Source organism: Aspergillus karnatakaensis (assembly GCF_047715665.1).
Source record: "Aspergillus karnatakaensis strain CBS 102800 unplaced genomic scaffold BJY04scaffold_1, whole genome shotgun sequence".
Taxonomy (NCBI): Eukaryota; Fungi; Ascomycota; class Eurotiomycetes; order Eurotiales; family Aspergillaceae; genus Aspergillus; species Aspergillus karnatakaensis.
Window position 1 is genome coordinate 1 of NW_027395713.1, and position 12,483 is coordinate 12,483.

At 49.0% G+C, this 12,483-nt stretch overlaps 9 protein-coding genes across 9 annotated transcripts; 3 read left to right on the forward strand and 6 right to left on the reverse strand.

The window, feature by feature from the left end:
- Nucleotides 1–2,072: 2,072 nt before the first annotated feature.
- On the reverse strand, nt 2,073–2,582 carry BJY04DRAFT_212250 (uncharacterized protein; the record flags this gene model as incomplete). The annotated part of the gene is made up of 2 exons (XM_073714523.1): nt 2,073–2,398; nt 2,462–2,582. The coding sequence occupies 2 exons, from the start codon at nt 2,580–2,582 to the stop codon at nt 2,073–2,075; spliced, it is 447 nt and encodes a 148-aa protein (XP_073577014.1).
- A 1,125-nt stretch (nt 2,583–3,707) lies between these two features.
- BJY04DRAFT_212251 (uncharacterized protein) lies at nt 3,708–4,736 on the reverse strand (the record flags this gene model as incomplete). Its single annotated transcript, XM_073714524.1, has 1 exon — nt 3,708–4,736. One exon carries the CDS (start codon nt 4,734–4,736, stop codon nt 3,708–3,710), a length of 1,029 nt encoding a protein of 342 aa, XP_073577015.1.
- Nucleotides 4,737–4,891: 155 nt separating this feature from the next.
- Nucleotides 4,892–5,265, reverse strand: BJY04DRAFT_175381 (uncharacterized protein). The gene has a single exon (XM_073709315.1). It carries the CDS (start codon nt 5,216–5,218, stop codon nt 4,916–4,918), a length of 303 nt encoding a protein of 100 aa, XP_073577016.1. The 5' UTR covers nt 5,219–5,265; the 3' UTR covers nt 4,892–4,915.
- Nucleotides 5,266–5,746: 481 nt separating this feature from the next.
- On the forward strand, nt 5,747–6,650 carry BJY04DRAFT_212252 (P-loop containing nucleoside triphosphate hydrolase protein; the record flags this gene model as incomplete). The annotated part of the gene is made up of 3 exons (XM_073714525.1): nt 5,747–5,880; nt 5,944–6,053; nt 6,118–6,650. 3 exons carry the CDS (start codon nt 5,747–5,749, stop codon nt 6,648–6,650), a joined length of 777 nt encoding a protein of 258 aa, XP_073577017.1.
- A 36-nt stretch (nt 6,651–6,686) lies between these two features.
- Nucleotides 6,687–7,175, forward strand: BJY04DRAFT_212253 (uncharacterized protein; the record flags this gene model as incomplete). The annotated part of the gene is made up of 1 exon (XM_073714526.1): nt 6,687–7,175. The coding sequence occupies one exon, from the start codon at nt 6,687–6,689 to the stop codon at nt 7,173–7,175; it is 489 nt and encodes a 162-aa protein (XP_073577018.1).
- Nucleotides 7,176–7,208: 33 nt separating this feature from the next.
- On the reverse strand, nt 7,209–8,254 carry BJY04DRAFT_212254 (oxidoreductase; the record flags this gene model as incomplete). The annotated part of the gene is made up of 4 exons (XM_073714527.1): nt 7,209–7,474; nt 7,606–7,837; nt 7,899–8,146; nt 8,212–8,254. The coding sequence occupies 4 exons, from the start codon at nt 8,252–8,254 to the stop codon at nt 7,209–7,211; spliced, it is 789 nt and encodes a 262-aa protein (XP_073577019.1).
- Nucleotides 8,255–8,382: 128 nt separating this feature from the next.
- On the reverse strand, nt 8,383–8,902 carry BJY04DRAFT_212255 (uncharacterized protein; the record flags this gene model as incomplete). Its single annotated transcript, XM_073714528.1, has 2 exons — nt 8,383–8,687; nt 8,755–8,902. 2 exons carry the CDS (start codon nt 8,900–8,902, stop codon nt 8,383–8,385), a joined length of 453 nt encoding a protein of 150 aa, XP_073577020.1.
- Nucleotides 8,903–8,991: 89 nt separating this feature from the next.
- BJY04DRAFT_175383 (uncharacterized protein) lies at nt 8,992–9,301 on the reverse strand. The gene has a single exon (XM_073709316.1). The coding sequence runs from the start codon at nt 9,243–9,245 to the stop codon at nt 9,081–9,083; it is 165 nt and encodes a 54-aa protein (XP_073577021.1). The 5' UTR covers nt 9,246–9,301; the 3' UTR covers nt 8,992–9,080.
- A 1,826-nt stretch (nt 9,302–11,127) lies between these two features.
- On the forward strand, nt 11,128–12,336 carry BJY04DRAFT_204264 (tyrosinase family protein; the record flags this gene model as incomplete). The annotated part of the gene is made up of 4 exons (XM_073713467.1): nt 11,128–11,219; nt 11,285–11,410; nt 11,463–11,585; nt 11,649–12,336. 4 exons carry the CDS (start codon nt 11,128–11,130, stop codon nt 12,334–12,336), a joined length of 1,029 nt encoding a protein of 342 aa, XP_073577022.1.
- Between the last annotated feature and the right edge of the window lie 147 nt (nt 12,337–12,483).

Consider the following 12,483-nt stretch of genomic DNA (forward strand, 5'->3'; position numbering starts at 1 on the left):
AGAATCTTGTTTTATAAGGATTCTAAAGTTAGTATATACTTAGTTAGCCCGTGGCTAAGTTAGTACTAGCAGAATATTTGCGTATTTTTATAATTATTTTTTTTTCTTGCAGGTCTTGGTCCCTAAGGCTAGGAGTTCTTATTATTTAATCTAGATACATACTTAATAAGTGTGAGAAAGGGGTTTCTTATAGGCTTGGTTGAATCAGCGTATTCAAGACTTGGGAACCTAATAAGGAAATAAGGGCTGTTTTTAAGGATCGCGGAAATAGTGTAGATTAACGCTGAGGTTCAGAATCTCGCTTCACGAGGATTCTGAAGTCAGTGTACGCTTAGTCAGCCCGCGGCTGAGTCAGTACTGGCAGGACTTTCGCGTGTCCTTACAATAAGTGCTAGTAAAAACCCTGTATAACTAGCAAAACTTTTTTATAGAGGGAAAAGCTGTTGTAGGAAGGGAAAAGGCCTTCTTACAAGTAACTTACCACTATATAGTAGTATAGAGTTATCTTCTTAATACTCTCTTATCTCTCACGGATAATATAATTATGTAAATATCTGTTAAGAACCCAGCCAGGCGGTCTACGCGGCAGAATAGTACGAACCAGTAACGTTGCGACAAGATAATAGTATCCCAGGACACTGTTATCAGGGGAGAAATATTATCGGCCACGGGAAATTACGCTGTTATAATATTTGGGCCTTCGACATATTAACCACCTTTAGTATTAGGGCGGACCTAGTAATACTAACAGGCACGAACGGATACTAATTATTATATAACAGAGCCCACCCGGCAAGACGCCCATGAAGAAAGGTCACGTGCGTATACTATAGCAAAGGACCAAGGGAATGGTATACTAGGGTGGTACCTAGGTACCCGGTTAAAGACTATAAGGATGGTATACCGGAATAGTATACTAGCGAAGGATATTTAAGGACGCTTATTACCACTATATCTAGTCTTACTTATTCTTCGTGATTAATACAAATTATTATCGCAGAGTTACCTTTAGAATAGCGATACACTCGTACGAACTACTCTACAGGTATCCTATATATAGGATACTTGGCCTTGCCTACTTCGACTAAGCTTAACCCCGACCGTGACTAGTCTTTATACTAGTTAGACGTGAAGCTATTTGGAGAAAGGGTTAAGTAAGTTAAGTCAAGCGTTGCGAGCTTACGAGAGGTTACCAGGGTTAGGAAGACGCAGAGAGGTCTGTTCTTCCGTAACAATATCCCTCGCGAGCAGCTTTTATAACTAGTACAGCTTTATAAAATATTTATAAAATAAAGTAAGTAGAATTTACGTGGGATTAGTAGCTCTTAACTAGTAAAACTTTATCTTAAGTAAAAGTCTTATAAAATATTTAAGTAAAGTATAAAGTAAGTACTTAAGTAAAGTACTACCTTATAAAATACCTAGAAAAATATTACTTTCTTTAAGCGCTTCTAGTAAGTAACCGCGTGGGTAAAGTTAAAATTTAGGTTATATATAACTACTATTGGAACTATTACAAGTAATAATAATTAAGGAGGTAGTTACTAATGACTACTATAAAAATTATTATAAAAAATAGTAATTAGGATAGTAATTAGGGTAAAAAATATTCAAGAATACTTATTACTACTATATCTAGTTTTACTTATTCTTTATAATTAATATTATATTATTATTTAAAGTTACTTAAAAAAATAATAATATACTTATATAAACTACTTTATAGATATTTTATATATAAGATATTTAGCCTTGCTTACTTGAACTAAGCTTAACCCTAATTATAACTAGTCTTTATACTAGTTAGATATAATAGCTATTTAGAAAAAGGATTAAATAAGTTAAGTTAAATATTATAAGCTTATAAAAGGTTACTAGGGTTAGGAAGGAGCTAAAGGCTAGTTCTTCTGTAACAGTCTGGCATTCAATTTTACTTGCTGTTCTGCTATATTTCTATCACCAGTCCGTCTGTGTATTTGGACTGCGGACGTGTGAGCTCTCGAAGTAAAGAATCAGTGACCAACTGACGTGACTACAGTGAGTTTCCTGTCCGATATTTCGTCTTGAAGTTATCAAACACAACTGTTACTCCCGACAATAAACGTCCCATCCGAGTTCTCACACCCACATACCCCTGTGTTTGGATCTTTAATACAGCCTGTTCCCACCCCACTCTCACTGCCATCGTCGGTCCAGTAGAAGATCCAGTAGTCCGAGTCCTCCTCTAGATCATCGATTGTAGGCGGCGTACAGGTGTATGCGCTGCATGTGCCGTACGGATATCCGTTGTTTCCGTCATACTGGTGGTCCACTTGGAAAACAGCAAATGTCTGGGTCTCGGATGTGCGCGTGTTGTGGCTGCACTCGGCTGCTTGGATCGCGGTGGACACTTTGGCAGCTGCGTTGGATAATACTATTAGTAAGTGACAATATTGGATTGAAAGGGGCTGAATGAGCATACCTTCGCAGTCTATCGTCGCTGGCATGTACCCCTTGGTGTTCGACAAGGCTGGGGCGAGTGTCGCCGCGACAAAGACCGGAGCTAGTCCCGCCAGGATAGTCAAGGGGCCTGTTAGCTTCATCTTAGATTGATATAGCTACCGTGGTTCAAAAGTATGGTGAGCTGAAGTTTATGGGCTCGCTGACTTTGGGGAAGATCGATGCTGATATACCGGTGACTGAAACAACCTTACGTGGCCGAATTGGCCGGACAATAGAGGATGAGCCAAAGTCTGGAGCTGTGTAAGGGGTGCAGATGCGTGTCCATTCTTTCTGAAACTACATGGTCCCATGCTGGCAGGCGTTTAGATGGCAGGGGCTGATGTGGGCTCGGTCCCACTGCGTCTGAGACGGCCGTACTGTCTCCTGTTTCAACTGTAGGGCCAACCTGCTCGGTCTCAGAGAAATTTCTATTGGCAACACCAGTTGCGGTAGCAGCTTGAATAAGCCGATCGAAGGGCTCCGACTGCGCGGCTTGTTAGCATCTCCAGCAGTTGGAGCTCGGGTGCTATGTGTAACCCGGTTAGGGTGGATTACAGGGCTTACATTTACATGTCTGTTCAGCAACAACAAATGGAGTCAGATCCATATGGACCATGCACAACTGCACCATTTCATGTACCTATACTATCTATACAATCGTAAACTTCTTTCCAAGCATCGCCATCTACCACTAACCCAACCTACCACCAAAGAGCGGGAGTATAAGCTTGGGACAACCACATCATGAACAATGCTTCCTGCTAAACTTGAACCCATAGGCTTACAAGAACGGATACTTGTAAAACATAAAACACGATGGAATCCACCGGCCCAAATGCGGCCTCCTAATACACTAAATCAACAAGGACCTGCACCGTAGGCCAAGTGATGATTGTTGTTTACCATCCTGATGCTTGGTGTCGAGCATTAAATAGTCCCATATTCAAGGTGGTGCGGGCTAGCTAGTAGTTCTGATCCACCTATTATAATGTCCTGAACGTATCCCCGACTGAGCACGCGTGCGTGGTTAGGAATGTTTTCAAGGAGAACGCCTCTCACATGAGGGTGCAGGTGCCTCTAGTGCCCGCTGCTATGCCTGTATTCCTTGTTAGGTATGTAATTGTGCAGACCAAGACAAACCCACCTGCAGCGACAATAGCAGTCGCAACACCAGCACCAACCCCGTTGACTAACCCGTTTGTGACATTGCCCAACATAGCCTTGCATCATCGATGCCCTTCTCGAGTACTCGCCAGATCCTGTTGCTTGGCCTCGATTTCATGCTGGATCAGGTAATCCTGCTCGCCGCAAGAAGACAAAGAGAGCCTTGACTGCGCAGCGGCCATCCGGCTCAACCGAACCGATTCCTCCAACTCTCTTAGTTCTTGCTCCTTTGAGGCAATCTCCTGACGATATCGCTCCTCTTGGAATGTGAGTCTGCCCTCCCAAGAGCAGCCTAGCTCATGCTGCAGATCTTCAATTGTATTGCGGAGCGCCCGATTCCCTTCCTCTGCGTTCGCAACATTTTCCCCAATCTCCACCCTGAGTTCCTGAAGCTCTCCCATGTACCGGGAGCTTGCCTGTGCTAGCTGGCCCTTGATTTCTTTCTGAATGTCATTCAGATGCCGCTGATGCTCCTGTAGTATCTTGCAAAGGTCGTCAGCAACATCAGCCCCAGCCTCCGTATCGCCTAGGGTCTTATTCTCATCGACGGTCTCAAGCTGGAGCTGTAGTGCCTTTGGCGTATAACCCCGCGCGTCGGTTTGCGCGATAAGATGGGCAATAATCCACCGCGCTGACTTGGACTCTTGCTCGGCATCCCGCCACCCCCACTCATTGTGCCGGAAGGCAGTAGCTCCCTGCGCCAGGAAGTTGCCCAGGAACCGAGGGTTGGTGAGCAGCTCGCGTTCGTTCCGTATTGATGCCGCTGTATCGAGATGGCCCTGGCTGAATGAACCCCCCCTGTGCGCTGAATACGGATCCTGAGGTGGTGGCGATGGTGGCCACATTGTTGTTGCCACGGCCATGTTCCTGTACGAGGACCACCCGCATATCTTCTTTAACATCTCGATCATCCGCATGCTAGATCCAGCCATGCGATTATCATTAATAGGGTGCAAGAGGACTATGCCGTCGATTGGGATTCTATTGGTATACAGTGCACCTAGGTATGATGCCAGGGTGCTCAGAGTCTCAACGTCGGCGCGAGTTGTATCATTAAAACCCGGGGTGTCGATCAAGTGGATGGTTCGCATGCTGTCGCGGCTGTAAGGGATGGTATAGCTGTATATGTCTATCATGTCAGTGCCTACACACAACAGTACTCGCAGGTTAGCTCTTGCTGATGCCCTTCAATCGTCTGGAGAGATTCTATGTCTGGGGGAAGCATACAAGACCCCAACTGATGGCCCACCGTAAGGTTGGTCTTGGTACATCACGACACAAAGGTACTCTTCCCGGACCCCGTTTTTCCGAGGACGAGAAATAACCTGTCATGGGGACCGGGTCGAATTACACCAGCGAAGACTGAAAGCCGTTCGGCTTGGTCGAGCACCTTCTCGGCCTCCCAAGTAAAATTATCCATTCTGTGAGAGGGGGTAATTGTTAGTAGAGGATGCGAGACAGGAAGAGAGCCACGCGACAGATAGGCGTATATAAGCGTCAATACAGACAGGAAGTATGTGAACATGGTAAGAAAGTGGTCGTCGACCAAAGTCCAGCCGCGGTGGTGGGGCATTTATAATTAGAGAACGAACACCCCGGTAATCCCTTGGTAAGACTATGCGGAAGCAAAGAGACAGAGCTGGGTCCAACAGCACGGTCTATGTGCTCTCTGCATTTTCCATAAAGGGAGAGGAAGAGGGGCCAGCCCGGTGTTCGTCGGAAGGCGATCGGTAAGCAGCAGGATGGAAGCACAATCCAGATCGGGGTGGGGGGCACAAGACCTCACGCGCATACCAGCTGAGCTGCCATTGTATGTATTTTTGATATAGCCTCGCTGATGGGAGTCTCAAGTCCTGGCTCGAGCAGCCTTTCGCTCATCTTGGCGTCATATCCGGGGTTTCCACCAGACCTGATTTGCAAGGATGAGTACAGGATATTCTGGATGGGTGGGACAGAAACGACACGTCAGAGAACAAGCACAGCACTCCCTTCTCATCGGCATTTGTAGACAGTGAAGAATAAATATGGCCATCAACCGCCTTGCACCAACGGAGGCTGACTGCGCCATCAATAATCCAACAATCGCAAAGTCAGCATTGGAATGTCTTTATACCATGAAGCGAATATCGGCGTCGGGTGGACGGAGAACAAGGCTCTGGGGCCTTGCCGTGTGCCGCTGCCGGCGGATGGGGACCACCAGAGTCTCATGGACTTCCGTGGTGGCCGTCCAGCCCGGTGAGTTAGATCACTTCACTATCTGCTCGAAGGATCATTGCTGAGTGTGTGAATGCATGGCAGCGAGACGGATATCTTCATTGCAGTCATGGGCGTTACGGGGTCAGGGAAGAGCTCCTTCACCTCCTGCTGCTCGCGGAAAGAGGTGAAATTAGGGCACAGGCTGGAAGCGTGTAAGGGACTTGTTCTAACTGTCGACACATGTTGAGGAGCCTCCACATTGACCACGGAGAGCAGGCACGGCCGAAGTCGGCGTCTACGCATATGACGCGTCCCCGAACCGCACGATTTACCTCATCGACACGGCAGGGTTTGATGACACAAATCGGACGGATGGCGAGGTTCTAAGGGGGATCGCCCAATGGCTTGTGCGGGCCTACAAGGGTCAGATCCTTCTTAAGGGGATCATCTATCTCCACCGCATTACAGACACCCGCATGCCGGGCTCAGCTAGGAAAAACCTGCTTATGTTCCGGCATCTCTGTGGCGAAGAGGCCCTTCAGCGGGTAGTCCCAGTCACCACCATGTGGGATAAACTGCATTTGAATGTGAATGAGGCAGCCCGTCGGGAGCAGGAACTAGTCAACACACCCGACCCTTGGAAACAGATGGTAGAAATGGGGAGCTTTTGTCGGAGACATGATAACACTGTAGAATCCGCAAGAAACATCGTTGACCGATTAGCAAGCTATCCGCATGCGATCGCAACCGACCTGCAGAAGCAGATAGTGGATCAGAGCATGAATCTTGGCGAAACAGCAGCGGGATAGGACCTATGGAGCGAGATCCTAAAGGAAAAGGCCAAGATGTCGCAAGAGCTTGTGAATGTGAATAAACAGCTAAAGCTCGCAATGGAGGACCAAGACCGCGAAGCCGAAGCGATTATGCGCGAGGAGCGGGAACGCTATGCAAAGTTGATGTGGAAACTGGAAAGAGAGAAGGACAGTCTCAAAGCAACCTTGGATAACCTCCTTGCTGAACGAGAGGAACGCGTCGCTTTGGTAGAGCAGCAACAGGAATCCCATGCGGCGGAGCTGAATAAGATCATTCAACGCCAACAACGTCTTGAGGACGGGATGACTCGTCGCGGCCAACGATCCTCAGGTTTGGGCCCCTCGCCCTCGAGTATACGCGGGGTAAAGAGGATGAATATGGGGAAGCAAGGAGTGAGGGATATTGGAGCGAGGATCAGGATACCGACACAACTGGGAAGAAACTTAGACGCAGGGTCCGCCACTGGTGGCAAGGTCGCTGAGCGCAGGTTGATTATGGCTTCAAAGACAGATATACAATAGCTTAAGTCATAGTGTCCCATTATCAAGAACCAGCTACATACTGTTACGTATGGCAGGGAGAGTCATGCCGGCATCAACAAGAAGACTTGCTCCATTCACATAGCTTGCGGCAGGGCTGCAAAGAAGAACCGCTACGTCTGCAACCTCCTCGGGCATCGCCGCCCGCCTGAACGGGGTCACATTCTCGATCATCTTGGCGAGGGGAGGAAACCGTTTAAGACTGGCCTGCATCATTGCGGTATCCGTCCAGGAAGGATAGAGGGTGTTGAGGCGGATGTGGTGTTTAACGTTGTCGATGGCTATGGGAGGCAATGCCTGTTAGTAAAGTGATTCTATCGGCAGTCACTGAACCTGATTCATGCGGACGGCGTACCTGCTGTCTTGGCCTGTCCGATTGTCGCTTACTTAGACGCTGAGTAGGACCCCATACCCTGTGCGGAAATTGTCGCATTGATTGAGGCAATGACAACAATCGAGCCGCGGCCTAGGCTGCGTTTCGAGTTTCTGTGTCGGTGGCTTTGATGCTCAAGCGGTTGCTGCTTGTCCATGGCAGCAGAGACGGCGCGTAGGACCAGCATAATGCCTCGTGCGTTGACAGCTAGGGTTATGTCGAAGACTTCAACGTTGAGATGCTCGGTTCGCGCGCCGGAGATACCGCCCATCTGCAGAACAATATGATATTATATCCCTCATGACAGTAGTTATGGGACTCAGTGTACTCACACCAGCAACATGGACGCAGTAGTTTACGCGACCAGATTCCTTCACAGCCGTCTCGACCATATTTGCGACATTGGCCTCGTCCGTCACGTCGGTCTGAACCTGTACCACGCGAAAATTCGGGTTCTTAGCGAGTTTGATGCATTCATCAATCGTTGCTTGGGTGACCTCGTTCTGGTCTGCTAGAAGGATCCCGTCAACGGCCGCCTCCGCAAAGGCAAGGGCTGTTTGCTTTCCAATTCCGGAGGCGCCTTAGTTCTGAGAAAGAGGATACCCGTTAGCTACTATACAGAGTCATGTTTCAATGCACTTACACCTGTTCTGAGGGAGACCCCTCCAGCAAGTCGGACATTGGCCATGATCCAGGTTGTTTTGAAGAGGCGGTACAAGCGATCTAACGTGCTATATAACGGAATGGAAATGGAGGTTGAGGAAAGAACTTCTAACCTCCCTCCTGGGCAGCCTGAGCCTGTCCCCGCAAACACTTTCAAATAGTCACCTGTTGCCTCTCCCATATCAGCGGCGATGCAAGCACTTGTCCAGCTGCAAACCCGGCAAGGATCTTCATTTGCAGATTGTAACTGGCTGAATAGACCCCGCGCGCCAAACTTAGATCTGTCGGCGGCAGGCTGGACAACGTCTCTGCTGACTGCAGGATAACATCAATCTGCTCTGGACCTAGAAACCGGCTGAGGTGAGACTGAAGATATCCATTTGCAACGGAGGTCGCGGTAGCAATATTGATGCAGCCTCCCATCACTCTGAACTGCGCAGCGGCACCCATTGCGACAGCTAATAGGGTTCACAAGTAGTCAGAGTTCGGCTCGTGGATGTACGACGGCCGGAGTGGGTTACTCACCATTATCTTTTTGTTCCACAACAAAGACGGTCATCAAAATCAGGAGGCTGATGTTAATGCCACACCCAAAGCCGCCGAGAACTTGATATCCGTATTGCGACCTAGAAATCTCCAGTGACTCCGACAGGGTACCGAGTAGGTCGGACATAGCTGATCACCTGGATGACGGATGCAAAGAGAACAAGATAGAGAAAGAACACCTTGAGTACTTTACACACCGCAGGCGCTAGCACAGACCTGAGGGGTGCAGTCAGAGTAAACGGGATGAACTGGACTGCGGCTTGTAGGGGGGAAAGCTGGTTGATGATTTGAAAGCGTTGTGGCAATTAGAACATGGTGGTAAGCCACACGGAACCCAAGCAGATGACGTTCTTATTGACGTTCCTATGGCTCCTTAGCCTCAAGAATTCTACCCAAATGCGCATTGCTGCTGTCAGGCAGGATCTTACAAAAGCATTCCAACCCAGACGCGGTTCTGGTCGAACCTCCATGGGAAGACGGGCTCCACATAGTTACTCCGACTATAGTGTCACCCGTCTTTCACATGCGAGGAAAAGGATCCACGACAGCCCAGAGATGACGCTGAGAGTGATAACCCACGCCGAGCGCCATGCAAACGCATCATTGGCTTCCTCTAGCGCGGTCACAAAGAGTGCCGTGGCCACGAGAAGCATGCTGGCACCCATAATATCGGCCTTGCGAAGCAGCTGGCGTAGGAACTCCTGGAGGGAAACGAATTCTTCACCGGGCGCATTATGGTACGGGTATCTGTTTAGAAGAACAAAAACGATCACAATGCCTGCAAGAATCGCAAGAGGCACGCTGCTCTAGGCGACCCAAATTGCTCGTGATGCTGGTGAGCGCTGTTGAAACGATGGGTATCTCTAGATTAGTCAAGAAGGGACACATTCAGAGCCTTGGAATGGTCAGAAGATGAAAACTAGACAGGAAGCAACAGGCACGCCGAAATGATCATGTTAAACTTTTTGTTGGCTTTGGAGGTGGTTGTACGTCGTGGAGGAAGGCAGCGTGGGGGTTATATATGTGTGGAAGAACGCACGACCCCTGCAATACATATTTAATAACTACATTCTGTCCCAGACATTCTTCCTCGATGGGCTAGCGGGATCAACGCCTCCAGGGACAGGTAACCAATCTCCAAGATCCGCCTACGGAACACATGGACTCCTCGTACAGGCGTTCCATCGGCCATTGCAGAGATCGAAAGCCATGCTTTCCGCGTGCAACAGCTCCCGGATCTCGGTTCAGTGCGCGAGTCGGAGTTCCTCGCTCCATTACACTTCTACTGTGACCCGACTCTTGACCATGTTCGCACCAACAGCCAGATGCTTGTTGGCCTAGTCAGCCCTGCGCAATTACTCTCTCGCGGGATTCAGCCCCCATATTGGCTTTAGGAGGGTACTCTCTTCAACACGCTTCCCCTCGAACCAGAATTTAGTTATCCAGCGGGTTTGAAGGGGGCTGAAGGTGCAACGGCAGTAGCAACAGTCGCCACAACGACGGACTACCTCAACGCACCCGAACAAGCCGACTCAGCCTCCATTGCGGCGAGGATATTTATGAATGGCCTGACGCACAAGCTTTCTCGCGCCATGGGTGTTGCTATTTGAGGAAATCGACACACAGCGCTCGTTGGCGTTGCAGGGGGTTGAGTCGCTGCTGGCAGTGGAACTGAGGCTTTGGATCTCGCGTTCGTCTGTTGCTGATGTCGCGGCGCTGGATATGCTGGGGGCAGCAAATGTGGAGGAGATTGTTGGGCTGGTTGTGGCACGGAGTACGATTGTGGATGGTTGGAAGCAGGATGAGGGAGCTGTCTCATTTAGGAACATATAACAAGTTAAGTGGTCAGGAACAAGACGAAGGTTAGTTCTTCCACAACACATTCCTTAACCTCATTCCGCGTGGGTATGCTTGGTATCACGGAATCTAGGAGACAGAGCCACCACTACAACGACATGAGCTAATACAATCCCCCTTGCTAGTTATGTTGTACAAACATCCCAAGGATAGCCGCTAATAATGCTATATGCCCTATACTACAAACTACAGTATCTTAGCAATTACTTGGGCATTCTTGCTGGTGGAAAACACGCGTAACGGGCTGATTATGTGCGGGAATGTGGTATATGAGCTATTTGTTTGTTGAACAAGCTGATCCCGAGTAGCAATATTTAGCTCCCAGTCCAATCTCTCCTTTCTGGTTCACGCGACATACTGATGTGGGAGCATTGCGACTATCACCTCCGGAACAACTCGAAAGGCAAATCATTCGAAACATCCATTACCACCACCAAGCCGCAACTTGAGTGAAAGGCAATGAAGACAATGACTTCAATCAATCTTTTCTTTGTTATGCTTATTGCAGTGCTGTGGGAGAATACGGCTGTGGTAGCGACGTATACTCCCCCATGTACAAAGCAGACAGCAGCTATCCGAAGAGAATGGTAGGAACTGAGAACGAACATCATGCTCCTGTTGTGGTGTTCTAGTATCACTAACATCCTCCTAGGGCGGCGTTGAGTCCAGACGAGCGAAAAGATTATATTAACGCGCTCCACTGCTTAGAGGCTAAACAACCTATCTACAATACAGAAGTGTACCCAGGGGTACGTAATCGATGGGATGACTTTGTTGCGTATGTCTAATTCCCCCTTTCTTTCGGCAGGGAGTTACTGACACATGCCTAGAACCCATATCAACTATACACTTAGCATCCATTACAGTGGGCTCTTACTGCCGTGGCATCGCAACTTTGTCAACTTGTGGGAAACTGCTTTGCGGCAAGAATGTGGTTACAGGGGCTATCAACCGTATGTATTAGCATCACCCTCCCCCGAGGGCGATGTGTGTGAGGTACTAATTCCAAGTACCAGGTACTGGGACTGGGCATCAAACTCGCTGGACCTAGCAGGCAGCCCACACTTCGATGGTAGCGAAACATCACTCTCGGGTGATGGTGAATACGACGACCAACTTGAGCGTGACAACACTCTGCCGAAGGGGACAGGTGGCGGCTGTGTAATATCGGGACCCTTCAAAAACCACACCGTGAATATGGGCCCGCTCTGGATGGCCCCTAGCGGTGTATTCCCGCCTGACGCTTACGCCTACAACCCCCACTGTCTGCGGCGAGACCTGAATACGCGTGTCTCCGCTTACTGCAATAGCCCTGATGGGTCAGAGGCGCTGCTTGAAGCGGCTGACATTATCGAGTTCCAGACCATCGCTGACAAGGGACTGCAGGGTGCTCAACAGCATGGGCCACATGGTTGTGGGCATGTGAGCGTCGGGCCGTCGATGACTGACCTGTATGCCGCGGCGGCAGACCCCATCTTTTTCTTACACCACGCCAACCTGGACCGGTTGTGGGCTTTATGGCAGGAAAAGGACGAGGAAAAGCGCAGGGTAGCCCTGAACGGAACCTCAAGTATGTATAATGCCCCAGATACTCCAAACGTGACGTTGGATAGCCCATTGTTGTACGGGGAGCTGGACAAGGTCCGGTATATACGGGAAATGATGGACCCAATGGCGGAAGGATTGTGCTACAGATACGAGTGATTTGAACCATCGACACAGTGTGAAGGGACTTCTGATACTCAGCGCAGAACTATATAATTCCTTGCTCTGGAGTTTCCACGGCTTTTATTGTCGATGGGATCCCTTGACGCGCGAGGATTAAGGAGAGCGAAGTGTTGAGTTGAGTGA

Coding starts and splice junctions, on each gene's coding strand:
- BJY04DRAFT_175381 (XM_073709315.1), bottom strand. CDS start 5,218: ATGCCCCACCACCGCGGCTGGACTTTGGTCGACGACCACTTTCTTACC.
- BJY04DRAFT_175383 (XM_073709316.1), bottom strand. CDS start 9,245: ATGGAGGTTCGACCAGAACCGCGTCTGGGTTGGAATGCTTTTGTAAGA.